The sequence below is a fragment of the Mesoplodon mirus genome, assembly GCF_964341445.2.
Source record: "Mesoplodon mirus genome assembly, chromosome: 4".
NCBI classification, from domain to species: Eukaryota; Metazoa; Chordata; class Mammalia; order Artiodactyla; family Ziphiidae; genus Mesoplodon; species Mesoplodon mirus.
Genome location: NC_138979.1, coordinates 146495201 through 146514059, shown reverse-complemented (window position 1 = coordinate 146514059; position 18859 = coordinate 146495201). Strand labels below are relative to the sequence as shown.

The following is an 18859-nucleotide window of genomic DNA, read 5'->3' as shown; positions in this document are numbered from 1 at the left end:
TGGACAGAAAAATCTGTTTCATGCCTCTCTCCCAGCTTCTGGTTGTTGCCAGCAATCAGTCTTCCTTGGCTGGTAAGACACATCACTCCAATCTCTGTCTCCATCTTTACATGGCATTCTCCTTTGTGTGTGTCCGGAATTCTTTATGGAACAGAAACCTAGTGGAGGTGGAAAGGATATGACCTAGAAACAGGTAACTGGGGATGGAGGACACAGTGCACAGTGTGTTGTGGTTTACAAAATGCTCACATTATCTCAAATGATCCTCAAATCAACCCTGTGCAATACACATTCATTTTATTTCTATGATTAAAAGCTGGAAATTTTCCAGAGCTGGGGTTGCAACCTAGATTGTCAGAGCCTAAATCTGAGCTTTTTCCAAGTTGGATAACTTCCATGTACATGAAATTTAGGCCAGTCCTGCTGAATTGCCATCTGGATATTTGGATGTGTGAAATATCTGGTAATATTAACTGTTTAAAATATATTTTGCCCATTTCGCCCCCTTGGGTTAGAAACCTAACAGTCCTTTGACTCTGTTTGCTGATAATCGTGAAAGCAATGGCAGTATGCACACTTTAAATTAAAAATGGCAGAGACTTGAAGCCGAGAGCATACCAGGGAGACTGTAGAGCTTTAGAGAGCTGAGCCTTCCTGCTGGAAGGCCTTGTTTTTCTCAGATTTTCCATGGATGGTACTTCTAAATTTTCACATCCAGACTTGATTCATCTCACAGCTTTTGCCAAATGTGTGATTCATCTTGTACTTCCTGAATTTTGTTGCCAGGTAGGAGAGGAGCAAAAGCAATTGCCAACCTTGAAGAACTTCTCAAGTTTCCTCCAAAACAACACCAGTCTTTAAATGATCAGGTTTCATTGATTCAGTGAATTTCTGCCACTGTTACTTAAAATACATCATTTTAAACATATTTTGTAAAATACTTTAGATTGCAGAATATAATTTCAAATTGTCAAATGAAGCTAACAAAATATTCAAACACTTCTGAAGTCTTTATAGGAAATGCCTCTGGTTTCTTCTACTTTAGAGATGGTGACAAACTAGTGTCATGATGCAACACAACAGTAGTAGAAGGAGCACAGGTTAGTTGTTTCGCGTCTGGCTTGGGATTTAGTATTTATTGCTTTAAAAAGATGGAATCATTGAAAAGGACACTCTGTTCACTTATTTTCTTTCACTTTACAGAAAGCAGAGAAACTTCTATTAATAGAGTTTATAGGATATTTTCTTAGGAACAACTGAAATTTTTATATGGTTAACCATGGCCTGAATTCCAGGGACAGGGTCTTGCCCTCCCTCTTTGTTTCCCTGCTATCTTGTTACGATTTTCTCCAGCTTAGCACTTCTATATTTTTTTCTTCACTGGGACTTTGAAGGCACAGAAAGCCAAAGCTTTGCTCACTTAATATTAAACCTGATGTCTATCTTAAAAATTTTAAAGATAACATATTTATACTTTTATTTCTAGTCCCATCGATTTAGCCAGTATTTCAAGCCTCTCTGTATAAATGGGACATTAACTACCCTTACCACCCTTGATCTTCCCTCCCCACTCCCCCCTTCCACCTGCTGGAAGGGACGCCTTTATACTGATAATATATAGGCTTAAAAATTTTATGTTACAAGTCTCCACAGATGTTCACATCATTTGGAAAGGAAAAATAAAGAAGCAAACGATTGGTGAAGTGAAAGGAGACTAGATTGCTTGTCAGGTACCTTGGGCTGGGTTTTGTTTATTTTTTTCCTTACTTGTTTCTACTTACTGTTTCTTTCTCCTATTGCCTGGCTATTTTCTACTCATCTTTCTGGTCTGAGCTGATCTGCATTTCTTCTAGACGGCCATTTCCAACACCATATCTTTTTTTTTTTTAACATCTTTATTGGAGTATACTTGCTTTACTATGGTGTATTCGTTTCTGCTTTATAACAAAGTGAATCAGTTATACATATACATATATCCCCATATCTCTTCTCTCTTGCATCTCCCTCCGTCCCACCCTCCCCATCCCACCCATCTAGGTGGTCACAAAGCACTGAGCTGATCTCCCTGTGCTATGTGGCTGCTTCCCACTAGCTATCTATTTTTACATTTGGTAGCTAACACCATATCTTAATTTTGACCACTACTCTTACACTAATATTCTCCCTTAGAGCACCCACCACGCATTATCATTACATGTTCACTTGGGTTCAGTTTCTTCTATCCTTCCCCCTAAACTATAAGCTCCACAAGACAGGGATCTTGTCTATTCTGCTCACCATTGTAAACCCAGTGCCTAGCTTAATGTCTAGCATCCAAAAAATATGCATTGAATGAATTAATTTTTAGTCTCAGTTTAAAACTGAGACTTGAAATATTAATGGTACTTAGCTGGTTTAGGGTTGATATTGAGAACATTACAGCTGATGCAACAATGTCTACTCCATCCCCTTGGTCACTGTGTCACAGCAATACAGTTTGGGAAATTGGCCTCTGCTTCCAGGATACATACTAATTGGTCTAAGCCACATTAGTAATCCCATACCCCTTGTCACAGATGACCTACTTCTAGTGCCAATTATTTGTTGAGCAGTAGAGAGCCCATGGCCTAAGTTGGCCTCAGTTTTGAGGGGGAAGAAATGTTGTTCCATAGTTGGGTAAAAAGAGTTACTCTCTCTTCAGCCAGATGTGAAAGAGGAAGCATGTTGCCATATCTTATACTTATGAAAGTTTATAGAATTTTTTTAAAAATCGTATAATACAAATTTATTCTATGGCATTCTCCTCATTGAAGGTATTTTAAATAGGTTAAAATACACCAATATTTTATGAAAAATGAACACCTAGTAGAAGAATTTAGATAATACCAGTAATATGCATGATTTGATGCTGAATATTCATTCTTTTTCATTACAAACATCATTTTTTAAAAAGTAACAAAAAAGATAAGGATTGCTGCATTCTTCATATATCCTGTGTCTTACAAATTTTAAATCAACTTGTTCTTTTCTCAACTATACATGGTAGCATTATTTGCTCCTGGTTTCTTGAATGAGAATAGTATCAATTTTCTGTTTCTTAACAGTGATGTTTAGGTCTTCTTTCTCTGATTTTTCAAGAAAATCCTTCATGCTAAGTTTGAATAGTAATCAAGGGTCTGGTCCAGAAAGTGGTGGGCAATTACAGATCTCTCTAATTTTGAAAGCCTGAGGGATAAGTCTATGGAAGTGCTCAGCTTGATTTCCATGAGAAGGGTGCGTGGATGGATAATGACCATGGAGGCTATCTGCAAATTCCACCTGCTGTCAAACCCTGAACTGGCTCTCAGATCCACACAAGCCTTTGCAGCAAGCTGTAGTCCAATTCTGTCAGCTTCAGCCTCTAATGTTGTACTATACAGTCTATCAAAAATATACTCCTGGGGCCTCCCTGGTGGCGCAGTGGTTGAGAGTCCGCCTGCCGATGCAGGGGATACGGGTTCGTGCCCCGGTCTGGGAGGATCCCATATGCCGCGGAGCGGCTGGGCCCGTGAGCCATGGCCGCTGAGCCTGTGCGTCCGGAGCCTGTGCTCCGCAACGGGAGAGGCCACAACAGTGAGAGGCCCGCGTACAGCAAAAAAAAAAAAAAAAAAAAAAAAATATACTCCTGCAATTTAAACTATATCCACTGGCCCCATAGTGTCAAACTATCCCAAGGACAAATGGCCCAAATCATTGTGAGAAAAATCAGACCTTGGAAGTCCCGTAAGTGAACCAAACAGCCTTTTCTACTGCTTGCCTAAATACTGCATGTGCTAGTTCATGGCCCAGAAGGATGAAACAGAGGCTGTGGATGTCACAGCAGAGAGCATAAAGAACCTGGGTCTTTGATGACATCTGCGAGACACCGCATCAGCAAGTTCTGATACCTGACCTGTTTCAGAGAAGAGAGAGAATATTCCAGACATAGGGAACTGGTGAGGAAGGGCTACATATTTGAGAGACAGGAAGAGACTGTTGTGACTGGAATATTAAGCTGTGAAGAGTTTCTTGAGATGAAGCTAGAATGGTGAAGAGGGACCAAGTCATACAGAGGCTTGTAGTCATACTAAGTACCAGTTAAGAATTCAACCACTGGAACTGAGCAAATTCCAACTCTCCTATTTCCAGCTGGGTAACCTTGGGAAAACTACTTAATCTCCTCTCTGAACCTCAGTTTCCTCCCTTGTAAATGAATGGCAATATATAAGCTTCTCCACAGTGTTCTTGGGAAGAGTAAATGAAATATTGCAAAGAACTTAGGAGTCTGATAAATGAGCCAAATAAATGAAATAGAAAGCAATAACAGTTATTACTGTTTGGGGGAAGAACTTATGTGAGATTATGATATTAACTATAATGATTTGGGGCACTAAGTTTAAGCAGAGAACATCATGATAAATTTCCATTTTACAAAGTTCCTTCAGCCTGCAAAGTGGGTACACTAGAGAGTGGCAGGTGTAGAGGTGGGAGACCAGATAGGAGAGGTTACTGCATATTTCAGGCAAAGATATCAGAGGCTTAGACTAAGATAGAGGAAGTAAAGATGGAGAAAAATAGTTTAGAATTACTCAGGAGTAGAACTGGCAGAATGTGAAAACTGACTGAATATGAGGGGTGAGGTAGAGGGAAGAGATATAGCTGACTCAAAAGTTTCCGACTTGGTGCATTTATTAAGCCAGGGAACCCTGTAGGAGGAATGGGTTGTATGTGAGTGCCTGGGTGAGTAGGGGGAGGAGTAGATAACTTTAGTTTTGGACTTGATGAGTATAAGCTACCTATGAGCCATGCAGACGGAGATACTTAGTCAGCAGTTGAATATATATAGCTAGTCTTCAGAGGAGAGGTCTGGTCTAGAGATATAATTTTGATTGTCAACATATAAATGGTTACTGGCGCCATGGGGATGGATGAAAATTGGGAAGAGAAAAAACAAGCAGACACTAGAGGAAATCCAAAGATTAAAGGCCAGTCAGTGAGTCAGAAATGAGTTTGGTCGCAAATATTAGACCAACCCAGACTGGCTTGAACAATAGAGGGTTATGACATAAGAACAACCAGTGGCAACGTGGGCTTTAATTAGATTCAGCAGTTTAATTGCGTCACCACTTTTCTCCACTTCTGGGTGCTGCCTCATGTGGTGTTAGCTTCCTTCTAAGGCTGGGTCCTTCTGCAGTCTCAGGATGGCTGCCTACAATTTTGAAGGCTACATGCATCTTTTTCCACACTGAAAAAGGAGAGTGGGTCTGCTACTTTCTCAGAGAAGGAGGAGGCTTCCCTCTCTGAAGTCCCCAGGGAAAGCTCTCCTTTCATTGGCTAGAGGTGGGTCACATGCCTATCTCTGAGCCAAAATTTGGTAAACTTGAGAATGGGATTATGGTGATTAATTTGAACCATGTACAACCCACACAAATGTTGAGAGTGAAGTTAGATTCTCTACTGCTCATTGGTTGTGAGCCTGAGGCTTGCCTATCTGGACAACACTGGTTCAGTTATCAAAATAAAGGAGTTTGGATATTAAGGAGGTTATCATAGTGCCCACCAGAATCAAGCAGTGAAACAGACTGAGAGGCAGACGGCTTGCGGATTCTGAAGGAAATGAGGAGAGGACATCATCTTCATGTTTTAGGATGGAAGGTATGGTCTTCTGGGATGGATACTGCTGAGACACCAAGTAAGGTGAGAAGAGAAAGGGAACTTTCTCTGGTGAGCTTAGTAAGGGGTGGTTATAGGGGCAGATGGGGAGACAAACAGATGAGAGTTAAGGAGTGAAGGGAGGTGAGGAAATGGAAGAAGAAAGTGCAGACATCCTTTTGAAAAGACAAGGTAGTAGAGGCATAAAGAAGAATGGAGGGAGCATTTCTGTCCACTGCTCATACATTTTCTTGTTTTGAAGATGATAGAGTCCCCAGCATATTTAAGTGCTGATTGAAATAATCTATCACAGAGGGATAGGCTTTATAGAAGTGGGATGGCACACTTTAAATATGTGCTAGAATACTTCAGGTTGCTGGACCAGTATCCCTTGATATTTTGTCTGACAGATTCTGCAATGACTGTGAGGGTTCTTAGTCATAGTAAAGATACATATGTCTGACAGGTGTGTGAAGAGTCCAAGATTCTCATGTGTGCTCTGGCACATTGGGAGAGAAACACCTGTGTAGGGTATTCAGGAGGTGAGAGAGAGGGGCTCCTAGCATGGGTGAAGGAATTGACTTTGGGAAGGAGGCATGCCTCCTCCTTTGTGATGGGAAGAGAAGAAAATGAGTTTGATCATGCAAAGTTGAGGAGTTCTCACCTTGTGATTTATATTTTATCTAAACAAGGAGGCGACTGCTGTTGAGAGATGAGGGAGAAAGGGACTCAGAGGTCTGAGGAACATGGACAAGGTCTGAGAATATGAGAATGAGATGACTGGAGAAACAGAGTGAAATTCTTGGGCTATGGTACCTTCACATGAGAAGTTAGAGACCTTGAATTTATAACATGACAGATTTTCCTGGCTGTGTGATCTTCTTTAGCAATATTCATTTGCCCGTGTTCAGGAATGGGGAAGTTGAATAGTTAGATTCATCCCAGGTTGTTTGGTTAGGGTCTAGTGAAAGGATGAAGGGTCGGTAGGATTAGGGGAATAAATAAGAAGAGTGATGGAAATGAAGGACCCTGGAATCTAAGCTTGATATTGAGAAAGTGAAAACAAGGAGGAGAAGCTAGAGAGTCCATTGATGGAGGTCTCAGTGTAGTTAAAACATAGCTGCAATGGTAGTGATTTATGAGCAAGCAGGAAGGATGGGCAAGAGGATAAGAAGAAAATACAAGTACTTAAATTCATGATTTTGGTGGTAGAGAAACTTCAGCTATTGACAGTATTCTGTGCATGACTCTTATAGCGATTGGCTCAGGTGAGGTGGTGACAAAGGTTCATTGGAGATGAGGAATGTCAGAAAAGTCTTGGCTGATAAAGGGCCATCTTTGGATGTTGAAGACCCCCAAGAGGATGGCACGGAGACAGACACAAATATTTCAAGTGCTCATGACCAAGGCTGGCTCTGAATAACATAACAGTAATGGAACGATCACTGAATCCAAAGTCCAGAGAACTGAGTTTTCATCCCATCATGGTTGCTGACTACCTAAGTAACTTTGGGCAAGGAGCTTAATGCTCCCAGGTCTTCATTTCTTCACAGAACATGAAGGAATTGTGATCTCTAAGATTACTTCCAGGGGTAAATATACTACTATTCTATGATTTCATTATATTAAACTGATGGGCTTGAGTGATTCACTCTTCTCTCAAGTTCTGGGCAGGCTGAGAAATAGATGTAGGAATAAGAAACCTATTAAAATAACAGCACGATTACTGGTAAGGCCGGACTGGACAGTGTAGCTTGGACTAGGATCCAAGAGTTCCTTCTGTTGCCTTGAATTACATCTACCCACCTGGTCCTGGTGAAGCAGCTGGACAAGCACTGGCCTTTAGCTGCAGGGACAGGTCCTTCCCCTGTGGGCTCACAACGTGGAAGGGAAGTGGACACCAGCAGTGGCAGAGAGAACAAGAGGCCACAGGTGGGCAATGGTTGCTGCCTAACAGAGGGCAGGTCTGCTTATTAGTTTTGGTCACTTTCCTCCCTAGAAAGAATGAATAGAGGAAATGAGGGTGAAAGCTTTCTTTGATTTAATTGTCTCTTTTATCATCTGAGGCAGGAACTTGGGGAAAAGAAGAAAATGTTTCCTCCTTTATGACACATGGATTAACAACCAAAATTATAGTTTTAAGTTACATCTATGCAATTGTCCTTATGTATAAGAGATATGCAGAGTTAACATGGAAAAAATTTTCTCGAATGATGCCAGAGTTCCAAGAACAATTTTCCATAGTTTTCCAAATGTTCCATTTGTAACTTGGAGTCAAGTCAGAATTATGAGGTTTCTAAGCAACATAACCAGAGACAGTAAACAGGGTTTGAGTCACTGTAAAATAAATTAAAACAAACAGCTCTCCTTCTGTCCTAGCTTTACCCAGGTCAGCTGAGGTGTGGATTTAATTTCTGTGACCTACTTTGGTGACGTTAACAACTGCAACAAGCATGATAAAAAGCGGGCTGCAAGCCAGTGAGAAAAATGCATTGAGTGTTCAATCACAGTTCTCTGGCTACCAAATCTTTTTTTTTTTTCACTTTTTGTTTTATATTGGAGTACAGTTGATTGACAATGTTGTGTTAGTTTCAGGTGTACAACAAAGTGATTCAGTTATACATATACATGTAACTCGTTTTTCAAATTCTTTTCTCAGTTAGGTTGTTACAGGCCACCAGCTCTCTCTCTCTCTCTCTCTTTTTTTTTTCCTTTTTTGCGGTACACGGGCCTCTCACTGATGTGGCCTCTCCCGTTGCGGAGCACAGGCTCCGCACACGCAGGCTCAGCGGCCATGGCTCACGGGCCTAGCCTCTCTGTGGCACGTGGGATCTTCCCAGACCGGGGCACGAACCCGTGTCCCCTGCATTGGCAGGCGGACTCTCAACCACTGCGCCACCAGGGAAGCCCTCCACCAGCTCTCTTAAATGGTATTCTGTTAAGCTGACATCCTTGCTACTCCTGGTTCTGAGACTTTAGTAGGGGGACCCTGGAAAGCAACTAGCCGAATGGACCATAAATCCTAGAACAACACAGTAGCTACCTCTGTACAATGGGGGATACCACACAGGCCCTGCCTCTGTCATAGAAGTAGGCAGGCACTTTAAGGGTGACACCAGAGGGATGTCAGGAAAGTTCTATTTTTTCTTCAAACTTCTTCCCTATTGGTATTTCTAAAAGTCCACCATCAGATGCTTATATGGGGATGATGAAGGGAGGTTAAAACACTGTTTGAGGAATACTAGTTTAAATTTGAGTTTGTTCTAAAAATAGAACAACCATATGACCCAGCAATCCCACTACTGGGCATTTACCCTGAGGAAACTATAATTCAAAAAGAGTCATGTACCACAATGTTCATTGCAGCACTATTTACAATAGCCAGGACATGGAAGCAACCTAAATGCCCATCGACAGATGAACGGATAAAGAAGATGAGGTACATATATACAATGGAATATTACTCAGCCATAAAAAGAAACGAAATTGAGTTATTTGTAATGCGGTGGATGGACCTAGAGTCTGTCATACAGAGTGAAGTAAGTCAGAAAGAGAAAAACAAATACCATATGCTAAGGCACATATATGGAATCTAGAAAAACAGTACTGATGAACCTAGTGGCAGGGCAGGAATAAAGATGCAGATGTAGAGAATGGACTTCAGGACACGAAGGGGAAGGGGAAGCTGGGATGAAGTGAGAGTAGCACTGACGTATATACACTACCAAATGTAAAATAGACAGCTAGTGGGAAGCTGCTGCATAGCACAGGGAGATCAACTTAATGACCTAGAGGGGTGGAATAGGGAGGGTGGGAGGGAAGCTCAAGAGGGAGGGGATATGGGGATATAGGTGTATGTACAGCAGATTCACTTTGTTGTACAGCAGAAACTAACACAACATTGTAAAGCAATTATACTCCAATAAAGATATAAAAAATTTTGAGTTTGTTACTTAGGAGAATTTACATATTAAGTTGTTAATCTCTAAAATCTTAGTGTGAATTAGGCTTGGCAAATCCCATCCCACAGGATAGCTAGCTGAGAACAGGCTCCCTAAGAAAGGGGCAGGACAACATGCATTTTGAACTGCTGGGGCATGGGAATGGCTGAGGGGGATGAGGGGCAAGGTTTAGGAATAACAGCCCTGAGGGAGGAAGCACCACAGGGAAACCAGGAGATAGGTACTAACTAAATAAGCAAGATGGTGCTGCTTGAGCAGCGAGGAGGACATCAGTGATCGCCTCCACTTTTCTCAACCTCTGCGTAAAGTCAGCTTAGCTCCCTGCAAACGCCCAGGAGAGCACCATGCCCACCCATGTTAGAGATGGACACCGGAGGTGGAAACTGCAGCAGCCTCCACCCCTACACCAGTGCTGGCCTCAGTACTGTTCAGAGGTTCAGTTTACACACACACACACACACACACACACACACACACACACACACACACACACACACACTTGCAAAGCAACAACCATGAGAACAAGTGAAATAGAAATAACAATGACCCCAATTTAAGTATTAATATAAAATGGAAGCTCCCTAGAATACCAAGTGGCAAATATGCCACCCGATCATCATTGATTGAGTGATTTCAGAACCAAAGTACGAATTATTCTTTTTCACTAAAATCAGTGCATGCCCCCTCCTGGTACTCCCTTATGACCACAACTTGGGGAAGCTGCCCTTTTTATCTTGTTCTACAAAGTGCTGCCAAGTGGAGAGAACAGAGAGAGCTGGGAAACTGGAAAACTCCCCTTAACTGGAGCTCAAGTAATTAGAGCTTCCATGTAAATGGATACTTTTTTCAGTAGTTTTCCAAAAACTACAAAAGAGCCATGATACATGGATTTGAGCATTTCAAAAAAAACATTCCCAGGGCAAGTTAAAATCTGGTGTGAACGAGTAGATGACTGTGCAACATATTTTCTGTGGAGTTGGAGGCATGAATCCCCTTCTTCATCAACACTCCTCTCCAGACGATATTCTGGGCTCTGCTGAGGGAGGGCGGAAGCAGCAGGGTGAGACTAGTTCCCTTAGTGCACTGAAACGGGACTCAGAGGCCATGTAAGTTTTAGCATTATTGTTACTTAAATAATTTAACTATATTAAGTTCCTTGACATATTATACATACATATATAATATTAAATTCCTTATAATTTAAAAGGGATTTTTAAAATTCACCATGCCCTGCTTACCGAGGCAGGAAAGTGGGCTCACTGAGTCTAATGATTTTTTTTAATAAATTTATTTATTCATTTATTTATTTTTGACTGCCTTGGGTCTTTGTTGCTGAGTGCAGGCTTTCTCTGGTTGTGGTGAGCGGGGGCTACTCTTCGTTGCGGTGCGCAGGCTTCTCATTGCGGTGGCTTCTCTTGTTGCGGGCCACAGGTTCTAGGCATGCGGGCTTCAGTAGTTGTGGCACAAGGGCTCAGTAGTTGTGGCTCATGGGCTCTAGATTGTTGGCTCAGTAGTTGTGGTGCATGGGCTTAGTTGCTCCGCGGCATGTGGGATCTTCCCGGACCAGGGCTCGAACCCGTGTCCCCTGCACTGGCAGGCAGATTCTTAACCACTGCACCACCAGGGAAGTCCGAGTCTAATGATTTTATAAAGTGTTCTCCAGCTTGTTACATAAAGTCATGAGAGAGAGAGAGAGAGAGAGAGAGAGAGAATTCGCCAGCATTTTCTAAAGCATCCTTTACCTAACCCTGAGGTAACCACGATATTCTATTCTCCAAGCACTTCAGCTAATTGTGGTTTTATTGTACAAATCAAACAAAGTATTTCTTTTATTCAGCTTAGCACGGCTGCCGCACATGCATGATGTGTTCATTTCCAGGACACTGGGAAGTCTCAGGAGACTAAATTGGCAGGCTGCAGAGAGAAAAGTAGTGGTGCTGAATTTCGATGTCACTAAATTTTCTGAGTTATTTAATCTCATCTCTCAAATAGGCAAATCATCACTCTCTTTGGATGACTCATGCAGGAAATCAAACCTCTTTGCTTCAGTTCAGTTTGTATTTTCCTCAATTTAATTACCTTAGTCACATGTAGTCCTATTCCCAGACCAGCCCCTGTTGTAGTATTTAATTAACATGGTCATTGACAAGAAAGGTCTTGGCTGTGCTGGAGGTTTTCTGTTAGATTCTAAGTTCCCCAGAGAATGGGTTTGAACCAAGCATTCAAGGTTGATTTCCATCTTTTTTTTTTATTTTGACAACTTACTTTGTACTTTTATTTATATATACTTAAAGTGTGTTAAGGAAGTAAGAAGAGGAACTACAGCTACTGGCAGAAATTGTGGAAGCTTAATTAGTTGTAATATTTATTTATGTTTTCCCCCTGAATTGTTCTTTCTCCAAGATTTGTTAATATTACTCAGAGCTATTGGAAGTCCAGCCCAGGATTCTTTGTGGTGTGGAAAGCACAAGCTCCAGAAGCTTTCCCTATCTTTCACAAAACTTCAAGCCATTGATAAAGTGATGCTGGGTGTCCAGAAAGAGAGAGAGAATGTTCTTGAGAGATCAGGTGGAGACACACAGGAGAGATTACTGGGGATTGGGAAGGGATGAAGGACTGGGGATCCTGCCCATTCCTCTGTGCCCATCTGTGGAGTCACAAGGGGACTGGTATGTGGCTTCCAAGGGGTCCGGGGAAGTGGCCACAACAGGGAAGGCTGCATGGTGCATGCAGGGAGGCAGGCCCCAGATGGTGGACCAAGATTTAAACACCTTGCACTGTCGAGACAGGTTGTGGAGAACGCAAAGAGAGAAAGGATCTCCCTGCCGGTCCCCTTTTACTCCTGGCCCTGGCTCTTGTCCCCTACCCCACCCGACTCTATGGAGAGCCTACTACTTACAGGAATCTTACTCTGCCCTCATGGTCAGTTCAAGTCTTATCTCCTCTGCTAAGTCTGTTCCATCCACTCTAGTCCACTTATTCAGCTCATCCTTAGAACTGCTCCCACATTTACAGATAGCCCCACACATTTGAGAAGCATTTGATGATCGATTGTCCTAAAGTCTTCTCTCGTTCCTTCATTGCACAGATACTGAAGTCCTGCTGGGTGTGCCATGGTCTGTTCTAGGGGTGAGACAGAATGACAGCTCCTGCTCTTTAATGTGTATCAGGCTCTTGCCCCAATCTACTGATAAGTCACGAGGAGGAAAGAGTCCTGTGACTCTTCAAGGAGAAGTGGTACATTGCAAACCCCCCAGAACACACCGGAATATCTGGGTAATTAAGAAAGGATGGTCCACAGGTGTCAGGCAGGATTCTATAAACCGCTAATCTCGGGCATAGTGAGATCTCAGACTTTTTTCTATCTTAAAATTTGTATTTGGTTATAATTGCTAAAGACATGCATGTAAATATTGACTTTTGATGTATGTCCTTTGACCTTAGAGTTGAGTTTACAATTCTCCTACAGCTCAGTAAAAAGGCTGGTAGTAATTTCTGAGGTGCTTATAAAGCAGATGACCCTTCATGTACAAGGAGTGTTCTTTCTTGCTCCAAGCTGAATGTATCCAGTGGTTAAAGGAACTCTCTTATACTCAGGAGACAGGAGTTGGCATATCCATTAAGGTTAAATATCTTCCCAGGCCTAAATGAGACATTGGTTTGAAAATCTGGCTTTCCTGCCAATAGAAAGATAAAGCATAGAAGTAAATTAAGAGTGGGTGGTCTTTTTTAAATTACTTGCATTGTCAAAGAATTTTTCCCCACAATATTGAAAGCCAAACATGTCCCTGGAGAGAGAGGTCTTGGATCCACAAGGAATAGTGAAGAGAGAACAGTAGATTGATGGTTTCTAAGGAAAGCAATTATCTTACATTTGGTATTAGAATCACTGGTTCAGACCAGTACTTATGAACCACTCTTCCTGTTGATTATCATTTTGTGAGGCAGAGATCACAACCACGGAATTAGGAATTGTCTTATTTATTTTTCTTACAATGGTGTGCCAGTAGTAAAGTCTGGAAGAAGCAGGGTATTGGGAAAGAGATATTTGTAATCATTTACATGGTAAAGAAATAATTATGGGTCTCAAATAGACCCTAGAGGGATACCAGATGTTACTAGTAATTGAGAGGAAACCTGGCTGGGTATGTATGTGAAATAGCATCTCTCCTTACCAATGCCACCCTTGGCAACTGAGGAGTCAGAGAGAAAAATTAGGGCTTTCAAAGCTTCACCTGCAAGTTGGCATGTAGTATTTTGCTTTAAAAAAAGGGAGAGGGAACTAAAGTATAAAAAGACTCTCTCTTCCATTGTGCCTGCATTTTATATGGCAAAAAGTTTCCTACTAAGGAAATAAAGCTAGGATTGACATCTCATGCCAAAAAAAAAAAAAAAAAAGTCAATTGCTTAAGGCTATATGCAAAAAAAAAAAAAAAAGAGAGAGAGAGATTTTTGTCCTTTCTTGGAAAGCTGACCCAAGACAAACTGCATCCTTCACTGACAGACACCAGATGAAAGGACCCTAGAAGAATGGCAAGGATAATTGTATTATGCCGATTTTATTCTAACTTTACAAAATAAGTGATATTTTATAGCCACATTTTGGGTCTTTGTGCTTCCTTTGGCTCTATGTAAATTAAACCACATTAGAGAACTCATGGGACCCTCATTTTTAGAGTTTTATCCTGTCATGTGTTTTTAGTTTTTCTCCATGACATGAGAATTTGACTTGAAGAGGTACACTTTTCAGAATTTTGTTTCTCAAGTTATATATATCCTTGAAGATTTTGTTTCTTGATAGGGACAGAAATGGAGGTATTCTGGGTTTCCTTTTAAGCAGGATGAATGACAGGGCTGACACAGTGGATGCAGTGGAGTCAGGGAAATGCCAGCCCTTCTGGAATGTGCCATTCCTGTCCTGGCATAATAATGCTAGGTTTTCTTGAGAGATCTTGTTACACTTCTGTCTCTGTTGGGTGGCATGATGATGTCTTAATCTTTGTAGATTTCTCACAGATGCTCCTCTTGTTTCAGCCAAAAGCCATTATTTAAGTTTATTACGTTAATGACTGAGAAATAACTTCCAAAAATTGAACTAGACAATAATAAAAATTAGCACAAGGCCAGAGGATATTAACTAAAAACAGTATGAGTCACAGAGCACAGAGGTAAATTAAGTTTTGTGAATTTGGAGACCCCAAATAGAAAACAAACACACTTAATTTGCTTGGGGAAAAAGAGGAGGAAAGAGAAAATTTTGCATTGTTTTAATTATTTGTTACTATGAAATAGTGGATTTCAACCATCATGGGACTGCTAACATCCCACACATAAGGCAAATTCCAAGACAGTCTGGTTAGGGACTGAAGACTTGCTGTCTTCAAAACATATTACAAACCATTTATTTCTATATGCTGCCCAATGCATGTTCACAGCAGCTAATAATATAAGCAGCTGGCCAAACAATAAAATACTTGTGTGCTACATAGTGTTCTCTAGGGACCTGTTTGGTCATTTGAGGTTTGTCCTTACCTGACATTGCTAACAAGTCTTCTATCTCCATATTGTGTCTTTGTGTACCAAGGTGGATTCTTACCTGGTTATTAATGATGAGTCTCACTATGGTCTATACTACATTATGAAATTATATTTTATTTTTAATCTTTCCTTCAAATCAATATTTGTAACCAATATGAGAAAATCTGTGATTTTTTTTCCCTCCATTTCAAATCTTGGCTTTTAAGTAGCTGGTCAAAGGTAAACTATATACATTTATAAAACCATCAAATTATTCTTTCTATCATTTGTGGTCTCTTTTTTTGAAGTCTTGCTTTTATGAACAGTTTGAGAAACAGGCACAGAGCAGCCTCCATGAACCTGGTTCTGTTGTTCATTATATACTACAGGCAGGGCTAGAAGACATGCCAAAATTAAATAAATAAAATGACGATCACCCCCAAACCAGTTGGCAAGGCATTAACTTAGGGAACCTATGCAATAAGTTTCACTATCCTCGAAATAATTCAGGTGAGATGGCCTGTCTCCTTCTATACTTCCTGGTTACCATTTTTTATCTTAAAATCCATTTTATCCTGTCTGCATGATCATGTTGCAGGACTAAACTGGTGGGCCTGAAGTCCGAGCCCATGAAGGTAAGCTGTGCCTGGGAAACTGACCTTTCCTTCCCTTGTCTCACAGGAAACATTCAGAAATGTGCTGGGGTTGTTTTGTATCTGTTCCTTCACCTGGTGAACAGGTTGTGCTCAGAGCAGTTGGCAGCAGGTGGGAAAGAATGGTGGGAGTGAGGGTGGGCAGAGGAATGAAGAGAAGCTTCCTCTGCCTGGTGGAATCCTCACTCAGTGCTGATGATAATCCTTGTGGGAATCTGGGAGCTGAACCTTCGTTTGAGAGCATGCTGGCTTGTCTCTGGCTTTGTGTAACCACCTGCATACATTTCTGTCCGCTTTGCCATTAAAACGCTTTACATGTTTTAACTGGGTCTGTTGGAATTTTCAGTTGGATAAAGAGGGCATAGGTACTATCCTGGTACCCAAGGAAAAATCCCAAAGCATTACAGTTTGTATGAGATAATCTACTTAGTTGTATATTAGCCTGTGCTTCTGTATCCTGTCGTTTGACCCTAAGTTCTAAAGTACAACTGAACTGACTTATACCTGTATGTACCATATTAATAAAAATAGGCGATGTGCCTTGTTACAAATGTTGATAAAAACAAGACCATAATGTAGCACCCTATGAGGCCTGAAAGTCTCTGCATGATTAGAATAATGTTAACAAACAAGAACGAACAATTTCACACCTAAAAGAACTTGCTCTATTACCATTTCTTTCCAGAAGAAGTATGGAACAAGGCAGGTGGCCCTGTAAGTCACTGGACACTGGGTAAATATTGTTGCCTTTCAGGATAACCTATCTCTGTCTGAATTCTAGACTACCACAAGTGTAAAGCATACATTTATTTTAGTATTCTTCTGTATTCCAAATAAAGCTACTACAATCTGACCTATTCATGGCAATGGGGCAGGACAGAGCCATTCTCTAACACTCAGAACATGATAAGATCTGCCCATAGAATGTACTCAATGAAATAAAGTCTGAGCTGAACTAGATGCAAGCATATGCAAAGTAAAATGCTATTGGCTTCATTATTAGCTTCAGCTAAGTGAATGGAACAAACTGAAGTTTTTTTTAATTATTAAAATAAATAAATTTATTTATTTATTTATTTTTAATTCATTTTTGGCTGTTGGGTCTTTGTTGCTGCACGCGAGCTTCCTGTAGTTGCGGCGAGCCGGGGCTACTCTTCGTTGTGGTGCGCGGGCTTCTCATTGCAGTGGCTTCTGTTGTTGCCGAGCACGGGCTCTAGGTGCGCGGGCTTCAGGAGTTGTGGAACATGGGCTCATTAGTTGTGGCTCGCGGGCTCTAGAGCGCAGACTCAGTAGTTGTGGTGCACAGGCTTAGTTGCTCCGCTGCATGTGGGATCTTCCCAGACCAGGGCTCAAACCTGTGTCCCCTGCATTGGCAGGCGGATGCTTAACCACTGCGCCACCAGGGAAGTCCCCAAATTGAAGTTTAAAGACCTTTTTTTTTTTAAAGCTTGCGAGTGCTTCAGGTATACTTGGATGGCTGCTTTCAGTTCCTTTTTCAGTGAACCAAATTTTTGTTTGATATAAACTTGTGGTTTGTTTATTTTTTTACCCCTTGTTTTTTTTTTTTTTTTTTTTTTTTTTTTTTTTTTTGCGGTATGCGGGCCTCTCACTGTTGTGGCCTCTCCCGTTGCGGAGCACAGGCTCCGGACGCGCAGGCCCAGCGGCCATGGCTCACGGGCCCAGCCGCTCCGCGGCATATGGGATCCTCCCAGACCGGGGCACGAACCCGTATCCCCTGCATCGGCAGGCGGACTCTCAACCACTGCGCCACCAGGGAGGCCCATACCCCTTGTTTTTAAGCTTACAGGTTTTCTGAAATTATTTGGGGGCTACTTGGTTTGGGAGTAGGGATGAATAGAATTTTAGGGGTGAACCCCCTGCCTGGTTCTAACTAGAGCAGCTTTGATCCTTCTCATTTACTGAAGTTCCATGTAATGCTTTCCTGTTGCGGAGAGGGAGATTTTCACTGCTTAAAAATGTTCTTGAAAAGAGCTTGTAGAAAGCATTGTGCTAAAAACAAACAAACAAACAAACAAAAAAACCCCAAAACCTGTGTAGTTAAAGTAAACCATCATACAATGCATTTTTTCCCCCCTAGAATCCAACTGGATTTTATCTGACACAGAATACAATATGGGTGCAGGAATAGCAAACTGAAAAGACAAAGCAGAAAAAACACGGTTCTATCTAATTTATAATTAAGTAACAGGAGGGCAAGTCATTAAATGGCTAATGAAACAGTTGAGCTTGATGGAAGAATTCTCTTTTTCTAGTGCCCATACTTTTGGAATTCCCACTCTCTGTTATCCAACGGACACACCTGCCGTGTTTTGAGCCAGCGGGAGATGCAGTGGAAGCGAAAGGCATGGTTACAGACTCCCCACGCAACGGTGCACTCTTCAGAAGTAGCAGACGCTTGGTTGGCTTGACACTCTATGCAAAGATCCATAATGTGGTTCCGGCAGATGGCACCGTTATCAACCACAATATCCCAGGCCCAGAGGGCTACTGCATTCCACTTTTTCACTTCAAAGCGCCTCTTGCCCGCGCCGCTGTTCGTGCCGCTCGGGGTATCCACATCCATCGCTGCCGCCATTTTGGAAACACACGCTCTGTCGCCCGGCTACTTACAATGCATTTTCATAAAGGGAGTTAATACTTCTTAAGGCCCATGGAGATGAGCCAAAGTTAGTAAGGTGTATAACCAAGGGGCACAAAGCTGAGAGGACCTGAATGATGAAGGCAGCGAAGGTGTTTGGGAAAGCAGCTCACAGGTGGGGAAACCTGCCGCTGTCGTGCGTGGAAAGTCCACGGGGAGGTCTGAACGCTGGCAATGATGATCTTGATTGACTGTCATCTCTAAAGAGATGACTGCGTGATTTCACTTGAAATCAGTCAAAATGTGATATAGAACCTAAAGCACTCCTTAAGTCCACCATTAGGTTTATGTCAGAATCTGATTTATTTGATCTGTAGATTACAATTCAAGGATTGCTGCTTTGGGGGAGGGTCTTTGTGTTAATGACAGAAAATATCAATTTGTATGCTTTATTCTCAGATTTAAAGGGAGTAAATTTG

General features: G+C 41.7%; 1 protein-coding gene and 1 pseudogene across 2 annotated transcripts; both read right to left on the bottom strand.

Annotated features, from left to right (window-relative positions):
* Nucleotides 1-3027: 3027 nt before the first annotated feature.
* Nucleotides 3028-3873, bottom strand: LOC309802926 (metalloendopeptidase OMA1, mitochondrial-like; annotated as a pseudogene). Its single transcript has 2 exons — nt 3657-3873; nt 3028-3423 (listed from the first exon to the last, which is right to left on the bottom strand). The product of its transcript is annotated as a metalloendopeptidase OMA1, mitochondrial-like (transcript).
* A 14003-nt stretch (nt 3874-17876) lies between these two features.
* LOC309802624 (E3 ubiquitin-protein ligase RBX1-like) lies at nt 17877-18391 on the bottom strand. The gene has a single exon (XM_082618318.1). The coding sequence runs from the start codon at nt 18375-18377 to the stop codon at nt 18051-18053; it is 327 nt and encodes a 108-aa protein (XP_082474444.1). The 5' UTR covers nt 18378-18391; the 3' UTR covers nt 17877-18050.
* Nucleotides 18392-18859: the final 468 nt, after the last annotated feature.

Bases quoted from the DNA above. Each gene is read 5' to 3' on its own strand.
- LOC309802624 (XM_082618318.1), bottom strand. From the start codon at position 18,377: ATGGCGGCAGCGATGGATGTGGATACCCCGAGCGGCACGAACAGCGGC.